The sequence below is a fragment of the Siphateles boraxobius genome, unplaced genomic scaffold (genome assembly GCF_051911475.1).
Source record: "Siphateles boraxobius isolate OS27281-9 unplaced genomic scaffold, OSU_SipBor_1 66, whole genome shotgun sequence".
In the NCBI taxonomy this organism is placed as follows: domain Eukaryota; kingdom Metazoa; phylum Chordata; class Actinopteri; order Cypriniformes; family Leuciscidae; genus Siphateles; species Siphateles boraxobius.
Window position 1 is genome coordinate 17,328,035 of NW_027509193.1, and position 18,988 is coordinate 17,347,022.

General features: G+C 36.2%; 2 protein-coding genes across 4 annotated transcripts; both read left to right on the forward strand.

Annotated features, from left to right (window-relative positions):
* Positions 1 to 1,706: 1,706 nt before the first annotated feature.
* On the forward strand, positions 1,707 to 13,125 carry eif3d (eukaryotic translation initiation factor 3, subunit D). Of its 3 annotated transcripts, none has more exons than XM_077212569.1 (17): positions 1,707 to 1,843; positions 2,727 to 2,852; positions 2,981 to 3,026; positions 4,150 to 4,286; positions 4,400 to 4,485; positions 4,565 to 4,637; positions 7,648 to 7,769; positions 7,861 to 7,993; positions 8,126 to 8,273; positions 9,083 to 9,136; positions 10,395 to 10,525; positions 10,640 to 10,725; positions 11,927 to 12,056; positions 12,137 to 12,279; positions 12,383 to 12,575; positions 12,838 to 12,931; positions 13,032 to 13,125. In XM_077212569.1, the coding sequence occupies exons 2-17, from the start codon at positions 2,730 to 2,732 to the stop codon at positions 13,043 to 13,045; spliced, it is 1,713 nt and encodes a 570-aa protein (XP_077068684.1). In that variant the 5' UTR covers positions 1,707 to 1,843; positions 2,727 to 2,729; the 3' UTR covers positions 13,046 to 13,125. The 3 variants fall into 3 exon arrangements, with proteins under 3 accessions (XP_077068684.1, XP_077068683.1, XP_077068685.1); XM_077212568.1 differs by having other exon boundaries at positions 4,565 to 4,632; positions 7,643 to 7,769; XM_077212570.1 differs by lacking the exon at positions 9,083 to 9,136.
* Positions 13,126 to 15,301: 2,176 nt separating this feature from the next.
* On the forward strand, positions 15,302 to 18,932 carry LOC143721754 (uncharacterized). The gene is made up of 3 exons (XM_077212504.1): positions 15,302 to 15,411; positions 17,274 to 18,053; positions 18,524 to 18,932. The coding sequence occupies exons 1-3, from the start codon at positions 15,381 to 15,383 to the stop codon at positions 18,613 to 18,615; spliced, it is 903 nt and encodes a 300-aa protein (XP_077068619.1). The 5' UTR covers positions 15,302 to 15,380; the 3' UTR covers positions 18,616 to 18,932.
* Positions 18,933 to 18,988: the final 56 nt, after the last annotated feature.

An 18,988-nucleotide genomic window follows, 5' to 3' on the forward strand; every position in this document is an offset into this window, starting at 1 on the left:
AACTCGACGAAGAGCTATTAGAAGACATCCTGTGATAGCTTTTTGGTACATAACAGCTACCGTAGATGCAACACGCATTTGAAAAAGCGAGGCGCTGGAGAGCACAATTCGTTTGAATGCAAAATACAATTTCACCGCTAGATGGGAGAAATTCCTACACAATGTCCCTTTAATAAAGTGAGAAAAGTGAGAAAGCACCAAAAAGATAAACTATATAAGAGTACAAACACACAAATGAATATGTGGTGTAGAAGTACTTTCAACAAAGACTCTTTTTTTGCTTTTGCATGGCACCTTCTTTTGGGACTTCTCGGTTATTTCCACGAGTCCAGGAACTTGGCTCAAACATATCCTCAAACTGTGCCACCTACACGGAAACACTGCCGGGTTGAAACACACATGAATGGAGTTGAGTGGGTTTTGTGTCTCTCCAGAGTAATAATTCTCAAGTCTCAACCTAAAATATTAATTATTGAAAGAAAGAAATAGCTATTCAAATTTTAAACAAACTTTTTATAGAGAGTTAAAAATGCAGGTGAGGCTGCCAGGATGCATTTCTCCATCTTTCATGTGTCACATTGTAGAGGATGAATAAGTTAATGCTTCAAATAAATTAAAAATAAATAAATTAAAATGTATATTTGTGTCACATTGTGATAAAGGCACAGTTTCCTACTTAGTCTGTTACATACAGAAAAACAATAACTTGACAAACATGCCAAAAATCCATTATTATAATTACTTTTTTTTTTTTAATTTACTCATTGAAAAAAATCTAGAAATTAAAGAGAATTCACTGATATTCCCAACAATGTGAAAATTTTGAAGGAATAAAAGTGTCGTAGTTATCATGAATATGGGATACACACGCCTGGAGACAGGAAAAATTGTGATGTCTTGTGGTTTCAAATGCTGTAAATTGCTTCAAATTAATATTTAAATCAGCTTCAATGTTCTTTAAATTCAAATGTTTAAGACAGCTTTACAATCAAAAATTGTTCAATATTTTAAGGCAATAAGATCATAATCTTTAGTGGAACTCAAAGGCCACAGAATAACAGTGTTATTATTAACAGTGTTATTGAATAACAATAACAATAGTAAAAAAATAAATAATAATAATTATATATATATTTCTGGTCAAAGGTATTGAATATAATGTCACAGAAAATGTCATTAGGCTCCCATTGATGGCTAAGCACGCAGTGTATTTTGGGCCTGATATATATATATATTCAGGCCCAAAATACACTGTTGAAGGTGTACACATGGTATACACAGGGCAACCTTTGATGATACACAGGGCAACTTTTTAAGTAATGTTGCTGGGCAATTTTGCGGAGCGATTGTTGCTTGGGCATGGGAAATAAATTTCTATCTGGATAATTTAGATCGGTCGTGGGCCCTGTGTCTCATCTGGTTGCCTGTTAACGGCAACATTGTCCAGCAACACATTGCTCAAAAAGTTGCCCTGTGTATCATCACCTACTGTAGAAAATGTCAGAAGCCTCCCATTTATGCCTTGACATTATCTCCAGAAATGTTGTACAATACAATAAGCCCACTGCCATTAAACATTATGTAAAAATATGGCGATGTACAGCCATTTAAATTAAAATTAAATATAAATGATTTAAATAATTTTCCTTCTTCATATCACTTCACTTCAAGTGTGAGCTTTTATTTCGGCCACATCCGCAAACCAGGCGGACTTTTATTTTGTTTGTGTCGTAAAATTGGAGTGACGCGTTCCTTTGCGGCACGGGCTCTAACCGAGTCACCGTAGGACTTCTGGGAGTAGTTGTGCATCCTTGAATCAATACGAATTCGTACTCCAGTAAAGGTAGGTTTTGCGTGAAATTATCTCAGACGCTTTACTATTTCAGTCAGGAACGGAAAACTGAAGCCGCGGCAAATGACTGATCAGCTAACTTAGTTCTCATGTTAGGAGAGCAGCATGTGCGCTAACGTTACTGCTAACGTAAATCCATCAGCGTTTACGCGCTCAATCCTTCCTCGCTACTGTTTATCGTTCAGACCCCCTTGTTCAAACCGTGTCACAGATCTTCGTAGATTAATAGCGTCTGCTTTTTACAAAAATAAACTACGTCGAAAGGGAGAGGGATGTGTACATGTGTATGACTTAGCGGCGGCGGGGGGCTTCTCATCATGGCCGCTTGTAAAATTCTGGAGGATGTCGTAAGTTACACTCTACACTACGGCCGTAGAGATGCAACTGCGCGCCGTGGCAATGATCAGAGATTTGAATATTCGAAGCTATTTTTCGCGACAAAACACGAATCAATATTTCCATTATGAACCTTCTACGCAGGATTTTGAAAAGAAAGATTATTTTCGTAGTGTCTTTCATTTTTTTTCTTCGTCTGTCAAAAGAATACTCCCCGACCAATGAGAAGGAGACTTTAGGTCATGTGTCCGGAACCGGTATCACCGACTTTTTTTTTTTTTACTGTTATTATTTCTAAAAAATAGACTGTGTTGTCCATCCTTTGTTAGTATAATATATCATTGCTGTTAATAAATGGTGACATACATATGCAAAAATAAAACTATTTTACTTGCATAAATTATTCCTTTAGTGCTTGATATGTTGATAATGTCTAGTGTAAAGGCAGTGCTCAGATATAAGAGAGAAAAGGGAGAATATTTGGTATATAGAAATGTACTTAAATAATGCCTTATGTTATGAACATACTTTTTTTTAGGCAATGGCAAAGTTTCATGCACCTGTTATCCAGGACAATCCGTCAGGATGGGGTCCTTGTGCTGTTCCTGAGAAGTTTAAAGACATGCCCTACCAGCCTTTCAGTAAAGGAGACCGACTGGGAAAGGTAAATTATTGTTAATTTTCACTGGCCAACCTTATTACTTTATGTTCTGAAATGTGAACTATCATAATTATATTTATCAAAACTAATTTTATTCTTTAAAAGTTAATTGCAATTATTTTTGTATGTAGGTGGCTGACTGGACTGGTGCAACTTACCAGGATAAGAGATACACAAGTGAGTGTTTGCACATTCATTTTTATTCACCCACTGTAATTGCTAGGGCTGGGTATTGACACAAATTTCACAATTCAATTCGATTTCGATTCACAAGCTTGCAATTCGATTCGATTTCGATTACGATTCGATTCGATTCAATATTGATTATTTTGGATATCAGGTACAATACATGGCAAATTTTCTATGGGACTATGGAGTCAGTTGTATCATTAAAATTGTTTCATTAGCCTACTATAGCCTAATATTAAAGGTAAAGATTTACTGATTTGTATACAAACAATTACACTTTTATTTATTTTTCTAATAATAAAGTTATATGAAATATAAATATTTAAATGGTGGCTGTCATAAAAACTTGCCAGATTTATTCAAACATGCATTAAATATTGAAAAACATAAAATAATTATAAAATAACATAAAATGCATATGTAATATGGTGCATATATTTAGCAAAATGCTCCTCTCTAGAGTTAATTTTTCTAGCTGACTAAAGAGTTCATGGTCACTGGATATGGTTTTTCTGAGGTAAATGTGACGTTACATGACATTGTTTACAAGCTGTTTCACTGACGTCTTTCCTCGGTTGAAACAATGATTGAGCGATTCCATGTGACAACAAGGATTTCGATAAGCTATCTTTTAACACACTTTCAGATGCTCATTCATGTTTATTTCACGCTGTAACTGGTAATATTAAGGCGGAAGAGAAGATTATGTGTGCTCGGCGCTGCTGCTTCTCTTGAGCTGCGCCAGAGGATCTCACGCCACAGCGCCTAAATGGTATTTATGTTTTTGAATTTCGTAAGAAAATGGACGAAATTTGAAATCTGAGACTTTGTTTCATATCAATAGTAACAAAGCACAAAGATTATTGCGTTTATTGGATGGGATGCGCGCTACAATATTCCATTCATTCGTCAACTGAAAACAGGATGACTAATCGATTCTTGGGATTTAAGAATCGATATCGGTTCGTAAAAATGAGAATCGATTAAAATCGAGAAATCGATATTTTTTACCCAGCCCTAGTAATTGCTACATGTGAGCAAAATTACCTTTTTTTTTGTTTTTGTTTAAGTCACTTATCAGTCAAAATTGTTATTCTTCTGTTCTGTGTAGATAAATACTCGTCTCAGTTTGGAGGCGGTAGTCAGTATGCTTATTTCCATGAGGAGGATGAAACAAGCTTCCAGTTGGTGGATACTGCCAAGACTCAGAAGACCGCCTATCAGCGGAACCGTATGCGATTCGCTCAGGTAGAGCTGCTTCCCAAACATTTCATTTTTTTCTCTCTTACACCAACCTCTCTCCAATCCTCTATTGCTCTCTCTGTTCTAAGTCTTTGTAATTCTGTGCTTCTGTTCTACAGAGGAATCTTCGGAGAGACAAAGATCGCAGGACCCTTACTCAGTTCAACATGCAGACCCTGCCTAAGAGTGCCAAGCAAAAAGAAAGGTGAGTTCTGCTTACCCAGTAGGAAAACCACACAAAAAAACTAGTCAACACACACTCAGCCTGGTTTTTCTCTGAATAGGGACCGTATGCGCTTGCAGAAGAAATTTCAGAAGCAATTTGGTGTTCGGCAAAAGTGGGATCAGAAGTCTCAGGTATCAAATGCATCCTTTTCATCTCTTTTCATCTTTTCTTTGATCTCCAGCCACACAGCATTTCTCCTTCACTTTAATTTTATCTTTTGTTTTTCTTTTTATTAAAACCCTCAGTGAAATTTCTTATCCATGTCTTTTTACATTTACTTAAAGTTGACATGAAATGGAATCTCTGTTTTGTAAATACATGTTATTGGTCTTATTGTGAACGATTTAGCCATGTATATTCCTTTCTTTTTGACCTCGTAATAAGGTTGGTGATATAGCCAAAAAATTATCACAATAAAAATTTTCTTATCCGTCGATAATTATCACAATAGATGTCAAATCTTTATTTCTTTTCAGTTTAAAGACAGATTTTTGCTCCTGAGTAAATGTTGTAGAAACTACGGGTCGACCAATTATCGGCGAATACAGTCATAAAAACAGAATTTACTGTATAAAATGAAATGTCACGGAATATGTCGACTTTTTGATGAATTAAGAAAAAGCAGGTCAGTACAAATCGAATTTCAAACCGCAAAAAGACCATTTAAATATGAATCCTGCTTGTCTCTAAATGAATGGCGCAGACGCATGATTTCATTTACCAAAACACACACTCACACTGGAGCAGGCGTGACGCTTGCACTGTTTTCAGCCTCAGCCGCATCATTATGAGGACATAATTGCATAAACATCATCTCCAGAGCCGCTTAGTCACTTCATGAGCTTTTTAATGCTTCAACGTAGAACAGTTATCTTGATATCATAAACACACAGAAACTCAAAGATCTCCACGGCAACCCGTCAAATTAAAAGTTTGGTTTTTCATAGGGCCCTAAAAATTAAAATTTTGTTAAAGTGTAAATAAATTGAATATGTTTGATTTCAATTCATTAGAAATTCTTTTTGATTACTAAAATTTAATTTAACCATTAAAATAGTCTTTAAGTTTTACAAAATGTTTACAGAATGCTTGGTGCTCCCTGCACTTTTTAAGTTATTGTTATTAATAATAATGTTATTATTAAGAGTTCTCAGATTTAAAGATGATTAAAATCTTTTAAAAAAGATAATTGTCAAAACCCTTTGTTATTCCTAATTTTGGCATTAACTTACATTTTTAAACCAGACATAGGCTATATATCGGTTCAAAATATCAGTTATCGGTCGTCTTGATCTGTAACATGGGCGTCAAAACCATTGTATATGGGTGGGACAGGACCCGCCCACTTTTTTAGACACATGATATTGGACCCACTCACTTGTACCGTCTCTAATTCAGCACATGTGTCTGTTCACTTTTCAGAGCGCCGTCAGTCAAATCCATTCCGCTTGAGAAAAGCCCTAATAAATTTAACTCCATTCCGCGTTTTAGCTACAGCGTTGATTTCCACGCTGCTGCTCAAATCCATTCCAGCTGGTTCATTCAGAGTCCCACCAAAGACTTACTTTTCAGGCCAGACGAGTCAATGCGCACGTGCTGTCCCAAGCGCAAGTCTCAGGTTCCTATGGGAACCGGAGCTTCTAACAGTTAGAATACAGATCATACGAAGTTTAAAACATTTAAATAGACATATCAAGTAGTAATTAAATAATGTATATGAATCTTAGTTGATTATTGGCTATTGGAGCTGGTTTGGTTGCTGAGACGGAGATGCGCAGAGATGGCAATTAACGCGTTGTTTGATTTGTTACCGTGCTATGCTTATTACATTCATTCGAGAAGCCTATCATATTGTACAAGGCTTAAATCATTTAAATATACATACAATAATATACAATATCATATTATAGAAGATGTAGTAGCCTATTTGAGTTGATATTTCTCTTGCCAAGCTCTGATTTCTGAGAGATGCACGCATAGACGGATTTGCGGTCATTTAATTTTTACTCTTACTCATTCACTTCACTCATTATTGCATAGAGATTTTAGAAAAGGTATTTGGCGTTTGGAACTCCCCTAATCTACTCCAGTAAAAAATATTGGAGGATGACCCACCCACATTTTTTTTGCTTCCGACGCCCATGATCTGTAATAATCGGTAAATATATTCATATTTATATATTTATTTCATTTAGCACATTTCACTTCAGCACTGTTTTACTTGAAGTGCTATGTTTAAAAAAAAAATTTATCCAGTATCCATTTAAAAAATATCGCTGATTAATCAGTTAGCGGCACGAATGGTTAAACCTAAATATCGGTAAAATCCACTATCGGTCGACCTCTACTTTAAACTAGTTTAAATCACAAGGCATTTAAAATTGTGGTTTGCATGGGAGAACTCTGCAGAGCTCTTTTTTGCTTTACTCATTTGCTCTAAACTCATTCTGTGATGTAGTTCAAACGAGCAGCTCTGGTTTTTTTTCCACTTTTGGTGTGTTTGCCATTTTAATGTTTCTCATATGCAACATAAATGGCAGCGCTTATCAGTTAGGCAAATTGGTAATGGCACCGGTGCAACAGTCTGCAACATGCCATGTGCATTGTTATTTGCATAGTGCATGAACATTATATTAAACACTCATCAAACTTTTATTGAAATTCAGGAAAAATATATTGCGATAATTATCGGCATCGTTATATCGTGCAGCCCTGACTTTTAATGCTTAATCAAAAGGTCATAACTCGAAATGACAGACTCCTCCGGTAATGTATACTATACTTTCCAATCATTTAGTCTGCTTAAACTCTGCCGCTCCACAATTGACTTCAACCTCATACATTTTTGTGTGCAATGTCCACATCTCAAAATCCAATCAACAACCGATAAATAGAAACAAGTCCCCTACATTTCTTTTTATATAATCCATTTCACGTCACAATACGGAAGAAAACATCCGTCACTGCATCTATTTCAGCATGACTTCAAAACAAACTGATTGTATTTGCATTTATTACCCCACCAAGATGAGCATTTTTAGTATTGAGTTTTAATATCAACTTGGTATGAACGTATCAGTTCTTTTCACTCTTCTATTTCTCAATTGCCTGAATATCGTTAAACATCTACCGTGACCTCAGGCCCAGCTCAAGCCCAGGGACTCCTCGGTGGAGGTGCGCAGTGACTGGGAGGTGAAGGAAGAGATGGACTTTCCCAGGCTCATGAAGATGAGATACATGGATGTGGCCGACCCTATCGACGTGTGAGCATTCTGACATCACTCATGTTATCGAGATTTCATACGAGTTTGTTGCTCTTGAGGGAGTCCTTATTCTCGTTCTTCCCTTACTCAGTGAGTGCTGTGGAGCTCTTGAGTACTACGACAAGGCATTCGATCGCATCACCACACGCAATGAGAAACCACTCAAGAGCATCAAGAGGATCTTTCACACCGTTACCACCACTGATGACCCTGTGATCCGCAAGGTATTCTGAAGCACACTTACACTTGCCCACTTTCATTTGTCATTGCTGCTGGTGTCTGACAACTTTATTGATATGTTTCTAGTATAAATGGTATTGCTAATTGAGCTTTTTCTGAACACAACTCATCCACAGCTGGCAAAGACCCAGGGCAATGTGTTTGCCACCGATGCCATCCTGGCAACTCTGATGTGCTGCACACGCTCAGTCAACTCCTGGGATATTATCGTTCAACGTGTGGGCAACAAGCTCTTTTTTGACAAGAGAGACAACTCTGATTTTGGTAAGCCTGTGCTTCAGTTGAGTGTTGCTCATTTTAATGGCTGTCAAAAGGCTGTTAGTGTCTTGATGCTGGCCATATTCTGGTTTAACTCTAGGGATTATTATAAATTTGCACTTGTCTTGATATGCAGGGGTCAACAATAAGGATTGCCCCAGGGTCAGTGTGAGAGTGCCAGCTAGTATTGCATTCATTTTCATTAACCTTCATAACATTGACATTTCATAATTCTTGTCACCATTTTAAATATCACAAATAAACTCTCAAGCTTACTGTAGACAAGTAAATGGTGATTAAATAATAACAAAGAAATTCATTACCAGCAGTAGGAAAACAAACTACAATAGAACAAAGACAAATAGGCCTACCTGAAAAACGTCAAGCACTAGAAATCAGAAATACATACATTGTATAAAGTAATCAAATATATTTAGACAAAAACAGTGCATAGTCATTAGTGTAAATTAAATGTACATTTATTCATTATTAGTACGTTAGTTACAAAAGTGATTCAGTCGAGAGAAGTAGAACTTTCTCTTTTGTTGTTTATATTATCGACAGATGTCAGCAGGTTTATTAGGCTGCTGTCACTTTAAGAGCTGCACGGATCCAATATACTAAGGGCCTGTTTGCACCTGGTCACTTCATTCGTTTTTACTGATCAGGTAGCATCTGATTTGTTAAAACAGTTCTATTTACACATGGCCACATAAAGGTGTCTCCGCAAAACAAATATAAGTTCGATCCTCAATTCCTCAGTTCACGTCAACGAAAGCAACAGATATGAGCTGCTGCATTTTATTTATCATCAGCTAATTTCAAGAACAACAAAGACAGCAATAGGAGAGAGAGCAGCATCAGCACTGGTAAGATCATTTAGTCTCACTACTTTTAATGACGATGATTGTGTTCTGAGCGTCGGTGACACCAAATTTTGTTTCATTTACGTTAGTTTGTGCATTGGTTTGCTGAAGAGATACTGCTCATCTGCGGCGACGTGTTGTTGACGCGTTGTCATACCTGGCTATAAAATGTCATATAGCCTATAACTCTCATGTTCATTTTTTAACATTTTCGAAGGAGTAAAATTTACAAATGTGACTTCAACAACCAGATGCATTTACACTTGTCCAGTTTTGTCTGGAATTGTCCAGTTTTGTCACCTCCTGAAGTGATCTGAGCGATTGAATTTAAATCTGGCTCGAAATCATTTCTGAGGGCATTTACACCTGGTCTTTTCATTATCTGATAGCTATCCGATCTGAGAAAACACATGAAGTGACCAGGTGTAAACAGGCCCTAATTTACATGCATTATCTTTTTCAACTGTTTATACGTTCACTTAAGACATAAATTACTGTTTACAAGGATGCTTGCAAAGACAGACATTTTGACAGACACATAGGTATGTGTATTTAACCTTTAAAGCCCAATTAGGTAGCAAAAAGAACTCAGTTCAGTAATCTCACGCTCAATGAGCAGTGGCTTCATGTGCTCGCCTCAGACAGCATGTGCGCATATAGCGAAATGAGTTCTCTTTCGCTGCTTATTGTGCTTCAACGGTTTAAAATCACTTGTTTTTAAACCGCAATGCTTGAAAACGCATGCAAATGATAAGCTTTCGTGACAGTGCAGCACAGCGAAGGCACGTAAGCGTAACCGCGATAGAGACGATAGTGCAAAGTCTAGGGGTGGACGATTTTGGACTATCAATTATCATAAACATTTTATAAATCACTTAATGTCATTTTCATGTTTTTAAATTATAACGGGTATGGTTGCAGCATATGTTAATCTGCACACACACAAAAAATGGAAACTAGTGTTTTTAATAGACTATTTAAAATGTATTAACTTGATATTTAATGAAAAAATTATTTATCTCTAACATACCAAAATGTTGCAAAAATGAAATGTTAAAAAATATATATTATTTTTTATGAACATTTTTATAAATGGCAATTTTTATTTATTTTTCATTTGGGCCATTGAAAATATTGGGCCTAAAAACTTCTAACTACTTGTGAAAAAATCTAACCGTTAAGCCCTGATATAGTTATTTGTGTTTTTGTTGCATAAAGTAATAAATGTGAAATTTTAAAGCTTAAACTCATTCCCCCTTAGACCTGCTTACTGTGAGTGAGACTGCGAATGAGCCGCCTCAGGACGAGGGCAGTTCCCTCAATTCCCCCCGAAACCTGGCTATGGAGGCCACCTACATCAACCACAACTTCAGCCAGCAGTGTCTTAGAATGGTATGCTTGTGTTTTTTCCACAGTAAACCAGCCATTAACATGATACACTAACATCCATATTCTGTTTCAGACATAGACATTTGTATGAATGAATTTTTGTTGATTTGGTGTCAGGGAGGAGAGAGGTACAAGTTCCCAAATTCTAACCCATTTGTTGAGGAGGACACGGAGAAGAGTGAGGTGGCATCTGTTGCCTACAGGTATGTGCAGACTTCTGCAAATAAAGTATGTGTGTATAGTATTATATTATTATTATTATAACTTTTTTTTAAACTAAGTCGTTCAGACAGGTTTACTTTTCCCATTTTTTTTCTTTTTCTTATTTAATTTTAAATCAGATTTGATTGGAAATGTATTTCATTCTGATCAGTAACATTTAATTGTTCTCCTAAAATTAAATCGTTCACTCTTTTTTGATAGTGTATATTCATGGTGTTTGAGTCTAAAAATTGTATTTAAAGGGGTGGTAAAGTATGATTTCACTTTTCTAACTTTAGCTAGTGTGAAATGTTGCTGTTTGAGCATAAACAACTTCTGCAAAGTTACAATGCTCCAAGTTCAAAGCAAAGGGAGATATTTGCTTTTAAAGAAAAGGACTACAACAAACGGGACTACACGACATTCCCCCTGGGTTAGTGACATCAGCAACCCTAAAATGTACATAAACCCCGCCCCCGGGAACACGAAGTCCATGTTGAGAAGAGGAAAAGTTGTTGTATAAGAGTGTATTTGTGAGTCAGCTCAAACTTTAGCATCTTTCTTTTCACATGCAATAGAAAGTCACTCTGTGTGCATCTCACAACAGTTCCTATACGAGCGATTTATAAATTATCATGACAGAATATCCTAATTGAAGATAGTTAACTCCACATCAGCAACATAAATTCATCAACTAACCATTCAGAGACGTCCTGTTGCATTCTACATGTTGTCACTTCTTCTTGAGTCTCTCCATCTTTGTCTGACTCCATTTTAACATTAAAGGCAGAACAGTTTCTGTCATTTTAGTGTGTCTGCGTGAGGTAATCGATCTGCTAACACACAAGAGCTTTTGAAACCCCGCCCTCTGAGGCAGCTCATTTGCTTTTAAAGGGCCAGGCACAAAACGGTGCATTTTTGCAAACCCTCAAAAAGTGACAAATTTAACATGCTATATAAAAATATCTGTGGGGTATTTTGTGCTAAAACTTCACACACACACACACACACACACTCTCTGGGGACATCAGAGATTTATTTTACATCTTGTGAAAATGCCATTTTACCACCCCTTTAAAAATCAAATCATATTTGAGCGCTGTTTGAACACAACCTAATAATGAAGAATACATTTATTATAAGGGACATTACTAGCGATGTATGCTGAATTCCAAATAGTGACCTTCCCTAACTGATTCTTAGGTACCGGAGGTGGAAGCTGGGGGATGACATTGACCTCATGGTCCGCTGTGAGCATGATGGAGTGATGACCGGAGCAAACGGAGAAGTCTCTTTCATCAATGTCAAGACCCTGAATGAGTGGGACTCCCGAGTAAGAAACAAAAAGAGAGATGGATGATTGCATTTGACCATTTCAGAGATACAGGTGATATCATTCTTTGTTCTGTACAGTACTGCAATGGAGTGGACTGGAGACAGAAACTGGATTCCCAGAGGGGAGCGGTTCTGGCCACAGAGCTGAAGAACAACAGCTACAAATTGGCCCGTTGGACCTGCTGTGCTATTCTTGCGGGATCTGAGTACCTCAAATTAGGGTGAGTACAATACCACCGTCTCTATGTTATTTGTTGTTATTTTGGTTTCTTATATTTAGTCCTTTCCTGTCTGATTTCTCACTACATGTCCTTTTTTCTTTAGGTACGTTTCCCGTTATCATGTCAAGGACTCGTCTAGGCATGTCGTCCTTGGCACACAGCAGTTCAAGCCCAATGAGTTTGCCAGCCAAATTAACCTGAGCATGGAGAATGCTTGGGGCATCCTGCGCTGTGTGATCGACATCTGTCGCAAGCTGGAGGAGGGCAAATACCTCATCCTCAAAGATCCGAATAAGGTAAAGTGAAAGATGTTGCATTTCAGAATCAAGATATTTGACATACTTAAGCACAGCAAGAAGCTTCAAATGTCTATCAAACATTCTTTGTTATAAACATATCTTGAGTAGAAATTAATTTAACTGTTTTACACACCTGCATGTTGTTAATTTTAGCTGTAATGCTGTGCCCAGTAGGAATCACCTTGGCAACTTCAAAGTATTTCTCTGCCATAATCTACGTTATTATGAATGCATAACTCTTTTTTGTGTTCCTTAACAGCAAGTAATTAGGGTGTACAGCCTGCCTGATGGAACCTTCAGCTCGGATGAAGACGAAGAGGAGGAGGAAGAGGACGAAGAAGAAGATGAAGAGGGTGAGGATACCTGATTGTTCTTCACTTCAATATGTTTATCCATACTTTTTATCCAGTTACCTTTTGTTTCTTAAATATTTTTTTTTATTTCTTTCAACAGATGAAGACAATTAAGTCGTCATTAACTACCACAGCTGCCAGCATTATGTGTTTCAATGCTGTTAGAGCTGAATAAAGATAGTTGATCATTCATGTATTGTGGTGATGTCTCTGTTTGAAAATGAGTTTTTGGGATGCCTTTGCAAGTTTAATTGTTATTATAGATTAGGTTCTGGACCTTGGGCAATACAAATGGCCTTTCTTTTAATAATTGATTCTGAAAAATCTAGCTATATAATCTTATTTGTTCAAACATGGTGCTAGGAATGCTGAGGCCATGGGTTTGATTCCCAGGGAATAAACATACCTTGAATTGCCTGTGAAGTGAACTGTTATTGTTTTAATATATTTTAAAGTGTAATTTATTTGGTAACACTTAATTTTACAGTGTTCTTGTTACATATGTTACATGTAAGTACCATAGTAATAACAGTAAATGATGCATAATTACATGCAACTAACTCTTAACCTAATCCTACCCTAACCCTATAGTAAGTACATGTAGTTGCTTAATGTTACTCAGTACTTAATTATATAATTACACTGTAACAATGACACCTTAAAATAAAGTGTAACCATTTATTCCTGTGATGGTAAAGCTGAATTTTCAGCATCATTACTCCAGTCTTCAGTGTCACATGATCCTTCAGAAATCATTCTAATATGATTTGCTGCTCAAGAAACATTTCTTATTATCGTTGTTGAAAACTGCTTAATATTTTTGTGAAAATTGTGATGCATTTTTCCAGGATTCTTTGATGACTAGAAAGTTTGAAAGAACAGAATTTATTTGAAATATAAATATTCAAGGTTTAACATTATTAAGATCACTTGCGGGCAGTTTGGATGCAGCGTAGTAGACATGCATAAAATACACACCACAATATAAAACAAGACAAATAAAAGAAATAAGAACACACAGCAGTACAAATATTTACCCTTCAGAGTATGCTGTCATTTTAAATCTATTTAATGTGTCCTTGGTAATTAATAGCATTAATTTAAAAAAAAAAAATCTGTAAACCACGATCTTCTGGGTTGAAATCATGGGTTAACTTGGTCCTTCATGTTTTTAAAAGTGGCCATCTCCACAATATGTGCAATAGCATTATCATCCAGATTGTTTCCTAAGAACATGCCGATTTTCTCCAATGCTGTCCTGAACGTGGAGCCAAATGCATCAGTATCAAAATAAATCTTAATCTGTATTAAAGAGCATTCTGCAAATACTATTGAGATATTTTGAGGCTGTGATCACCATGGCCACGTGCTCCTGTCAGGGAAAGGATGTTTACTGCCCTCTCTTGGATGTGATCAAACCAAGATAAACTTACAGCTAAAACACGAGGTAAGCATTGATACTTCTCTTACACCTTACACCTACCCTTTGTGTCACATTAGAATCAATGAGGCAGAAGCCTGAACTTTAGGAAGGAATACCAAGCCAATGTCCAATTTTTTTTAAAAAAAACACTCTGATAGTCTAACTGTTTCCTGTTAGATAATGCTGTTGAAAGTCTTCAAAGCTCTTGGGATTTTCAACTTTGGCCCAGATTTGGGAAAATAGGAAATATGACCACATTGTCTTTTACATTTCTAATCACATGATCTGTCATTTAAAAGAGGAGAAATGAGGCTTAGACCAAAAAAAACATTTTCTAACATTTTATTATATATAACCAATGTGGCTTACACAAACACAGGAATAGTCAGGTCTGCCTTCACGGTACTCTAACCACGGCATCTTCTCAAGATTGTTGGGAAATGTTTTTGTCTGTTGTGTCCCCACAAATTAAAAGTTATGATGTTCTGTGTCCATATTGTAAGCCTACCTGCAAAAAAATGGTTCAGTATGTAAACAAACAAATAATTCACTCACGCATATCTTTATGGTTAGCAGAAAATTTAGGAGACCCGGGACCAGTTGTCATGCAAGTTCCTCTAGGAGTTTGTCAAATGCAATAGTAAAAGTTTGATCCATTTTATTTATTTATTTTCATAATGCGTTGTCATTAGAAAGGGGAGAACAAAGGGAATTACAAAAGTGGTGATAGAACATTATTAGTTCTTAAACAGCATAAATGTTCAATAATAAATGTTCAGTAACAACAGGCTTGGTCTTAGTTTGTACTTTGGATATGACAGTAAAAGAGGTTGTAAACACCCTGATCAGAACTGACGCAGTATTGCGCTGAGAACGTACAGAGAAAACAACATTTAGATAAGAGGACAGATGAAATTTGTCACAGTCCAATCGTATTCTGCTGTAACAGACAATCAAGTAATAAGGAAATAATGTTTTTATTTTTTTATAGAGAGCAGCACATTTGACTGAACAGACTGGACAAGAATGGATGAGATAGAAGTATCACACAGCCATGGTCAGTAAACTCCTGATGTACAGTTCTTGCATAGTAATGAGTTAAACTATGGTTTTGTTGTAAGAGTATCCACAGGAAAAAAAACATAAATTACCATGCTTTGTTCAATGTGTCTCTTTTTTATTTTTTTTAGGGCATATAATATCTTAGAAAGTAGACTTTAACTGTCACAGATATACTAGTTAGTCTATTTCATTTTACTGATCTTACCAATTTGACTACATTTTCTTACTGGAATGTTTAGAGATAATAGTAAATTTAAGACATGTATTTGTCAAATTCAGATTCTGTCGTGTTGATTTTTCAGTGTCAGCTAGCATTACAGCAACACCGTAATAATAGTCAAAAAGATCTGTCTTACTACTATCAAATTTACCTAACATCTTTGAAGTCAGTCATGACAGTGAAATAAGGCCAAAGTTACATTCGTCAGATGTTTGGTCAACAGAGGTAAACCTACAGTATGTGATATATGTAACACTTAATGAAATAGACCTTTATTAAACCTCCAAATCGATAAGTCATCCACCAAATAAAACCTTAATGAAGCAATTAGTGTCTGTCTTCAGACCTGGTGTGTGCTCATTATACAATATTATTATGGAGGGAGCAATAATTTCAATAGCTAGCAGCAGCTGATATTCACACAGCCTTTTTATTACTGTCTTTATTGCTACTGATTAAAACCAAGCAACACAAAAAATAATGTAACTTACACAGTATGGTAAATGAAACCACTCATATGGGAGGTGGGAGAAGATTATTTATGCATACTATTTCCTAAAATAGCTACAGTGGCTTTAATATTACATTTATTTCAGCTTTCCCCTCATGTAAGTGATACAGTACAGTCAGCAACTCATTATTGTAAAATAAACCCGAAAACAAATATAAATATGTGGGAATTAAAAATTGATTTGAGGTCAAATAATTGTATAATTTTACTTGTATACTATCTTAAGGCTTCCAGTAAGAAAAAATAGCCCATTGCAATATACTAAATCGTCCTTGTAACAAGACAAACACTGCAACTATATTATAATAATATTAATACTGAAATCCTCTGAGGTCATCACAATCGATAATAGAGTTGCAAGATGGCATCAGTTGGATTTGTATGAAATGAGAGAGCGAGTTTGCAATGTGATATGAGAGACATCGAAGTAGCGCCAGTTTCCGTTATACCCAAATGATCATGTTGCCAAGGAAGGACAATAGGGATATTAGGAAATATCTGACCTTTGAATGAACTGTAATCAAGTATTCTACACTCAAAAGATTTATATATTTGAATTACATATAAAAATTACATATCAAAATTTCCATCTGTTTGTATAGCATAGTTTCAACATAACAAACTAATAAACTTAATGTAGTGCACAGTTGCCAGTCATACATAATTGAAAGGGGTGACTGGTCAGATTTCTGTAATAATACTAATGAACTGAATTGGTTTTAAATACACAGTAGCCAGGTTTATATGTATCATCAATAAATCCATTTGTTTCAATCTCATACATTTAAATGAACGTTGCTTGTTTTCACAGTTAGCCATACTTCTCATACTTTTTAGTTGTAAATTAACTTTTTATTTTCAAAATGAACAGATGTATGCTGACTCTAAGCAATTTGATCAAATTAATAAATTAAAATAAGATTATTTACATAAAATGAGATAGATGAAAATAGTGAATCTTACGTTTCTTACCCATTTCGTTACAACTGACAAATATGCATTTAGTTTATTAGTTTATGTTAAAACTGTAATCCAAATGGATAGAATGTTTATGCAATCAAGTACATACATATTAAATTTAGGTCTAGAGTGGTGTAAAAAAAAATCATTTTTCTTTTTTTCACAGAAGAAGGGATTAATCTTTCTGACTCTCCCGAACTGAGATTGGTCTTGGTTGGAGTGACAGAAGCTGGGAAAAGTGCTGTTGGTAATGCCATTCTGGCCAAGAAAGCCTTTGATGAGGTTGGGGTAAAGACTCGAGTGAGTTTCCCGTGTCAGGGTCTGGTGAGAGGACAGCTGGTGCTTGTTGTTGACACCCCGGGTTGGGAATGGTTCAACGTCAATGGCTCCTCTGCATCAGTATGGACGGTGAAGAAGGAGATAATGAGGAGTATGAGTCTGTGCAAGCCTGGTGCCCATGCCCTGTTGCTGGTGGTACCACTTTCATTCTCGTTCTCCCAGCGTGAGTGCCTTGCCGTGGAGGAACACGTTGAGCTGTTTGGTCCAGAAGCCTGGAGTTGCAGTTTGGTGCTCTTCACAGTCTTAGACAGAAAACAGTTACGTGGTTCCACTCTAAAGCAAGAAGTGAAGTTGAACGTGGAGCTACACAGACTGGTTGAGAAATGTGGAGGCCGTTTTCATGCTCTGTACAGCAATCCCAAAGAAGGTGAGAACCAGGTGGCTGAACTTCTGGCCAAGATCACGAAAATGATGGCTACCAATGGAGGGACTATGCTCTACAGTGAGAAGGTGTTGGAACAGGCCAGAGAAATGGAGAAAGAAGAAGAGAGAAGATTGGAGGAAGAGCGAAAGAAGAGGGAAGAGAACATAGAGAAAGTGAGAGAGGCATTGAAGGCAAAGGAGTTAAGAAGGTCGAGAAGGAGAGCAGACCAACAGATATTGGACGGTAAGACAATATTCTTAAAATATTATGAATCTTCTTGATTATTTAAAAAAAGGAAAACATGGAGTTATATTTGTGAAAAAAGTACTGAACACAAGTTAAATCAGAATAAAATATATGTATTATATTTGCATTGCCTATATTTATTATTTATACTTTTATATTTTAGCTTGATAATGACATTTTTTAGATAATTCATAGTGCAATGCTTTCAAAAAATACAGATAGATAGATCCTTTAACTACTGTGTCTGCTCGAAGACGCCAGTGGTTGATTTTGTTTAGATTAGGTCGGAATACTTTTCGTTGGCGAAGCAAAAACAGACAAAGTAACTGAATATTACAAAAAATGAGTAACAAGTTTATCAAACTCTCTGATTAACCTACGCTTATGCTACAGCCAAACCACGAACAGCAGCACTCTTGCTCATGTCAAAGTCAATACGCTTAGGATGTTTTTCTTGTTTTCTACAGATGAGGAACAGAAAGCCTCAGCTAGATACCATGAGAACAATGACCTGCCTAGTGGCAGAAGTAACTTTTTTCAGAGCTGCAAACAACAATGAACAATGAAAAGGACCCCAGGATAAAACAGTCATATCCACCCCTGCAACTTCCACAACTCACCACCAGAAGCCAGGCCATCATCATTTCTCATACCTGATCAGAGTTAACCTGTAACATCTAAAGCAACTTACAAATGAGAAACACAAGCATGCTTAGGCAGTTTATTTACATAATATCAAAGCTCATAATACATTGTTGTAATGTTTTGCATTCAAACATTTCCTTTTTGTGAAAATGCACTGTCATGGTAACAAAAGAATATATCATGACATTTTTAACAATTTAAAAGTCTACAAATAGTATGACTTCCGCAATGTTTTGCATAAATTTAAAAATAAATTCAAATTGTACAATTGTGTAGTGCTAAATTAA

What these genes read in the sequence shown, in the direction of transcription:
- eif3d (XM_077212569.1), top strand. Translation starts at nt 2,730, where the DNA reads ATGGCAAAGTTTCATGCACCTGTTATCCAGGACAATCCGTCAGGATGG. An exon ending in GTGGCCGACCCTATCGACGT is followed by an intron (nt 7,770 to 7,860) that starts GTGAGCATTCTG and finishes TCCCTTACTCAG; the next exon opens with TGAGTGCTGTGGAGCTCTTG. An exon ending in TGAATGAGTGGGACTCCCGA is followed by an intron (nt 12,057 to 12,136) that starts GTAAGAAACAAA and finishes TGTTCTGTACAG; the next exon opens with TACTGCAATGGAGTGGACTG.
- LOC143721754 (XM_077212504.1), top strand. Translation starts at nt 15,381, where the DNA reads ATGGATGAGATAGAAGTATCACACAGCCATG. An exon ending in AGAAGTATCACACAGCCATG is followed by an intron (nt 15,412 to 17,273) that starts GTCAGTAAACTC and finishes TTTTTTTCACAG; the next exon opens with AAGAAGGGATTAATCTTTCT. An exon ending in AGACCAACAGATATTGGACG is followed by an intron (nt 18,054 to 18,523) that starts GTAAGACAATAT and finishes TGTTTTCTACAG; the next exon opens with ATGAGGAACAGAAAGCCTCA.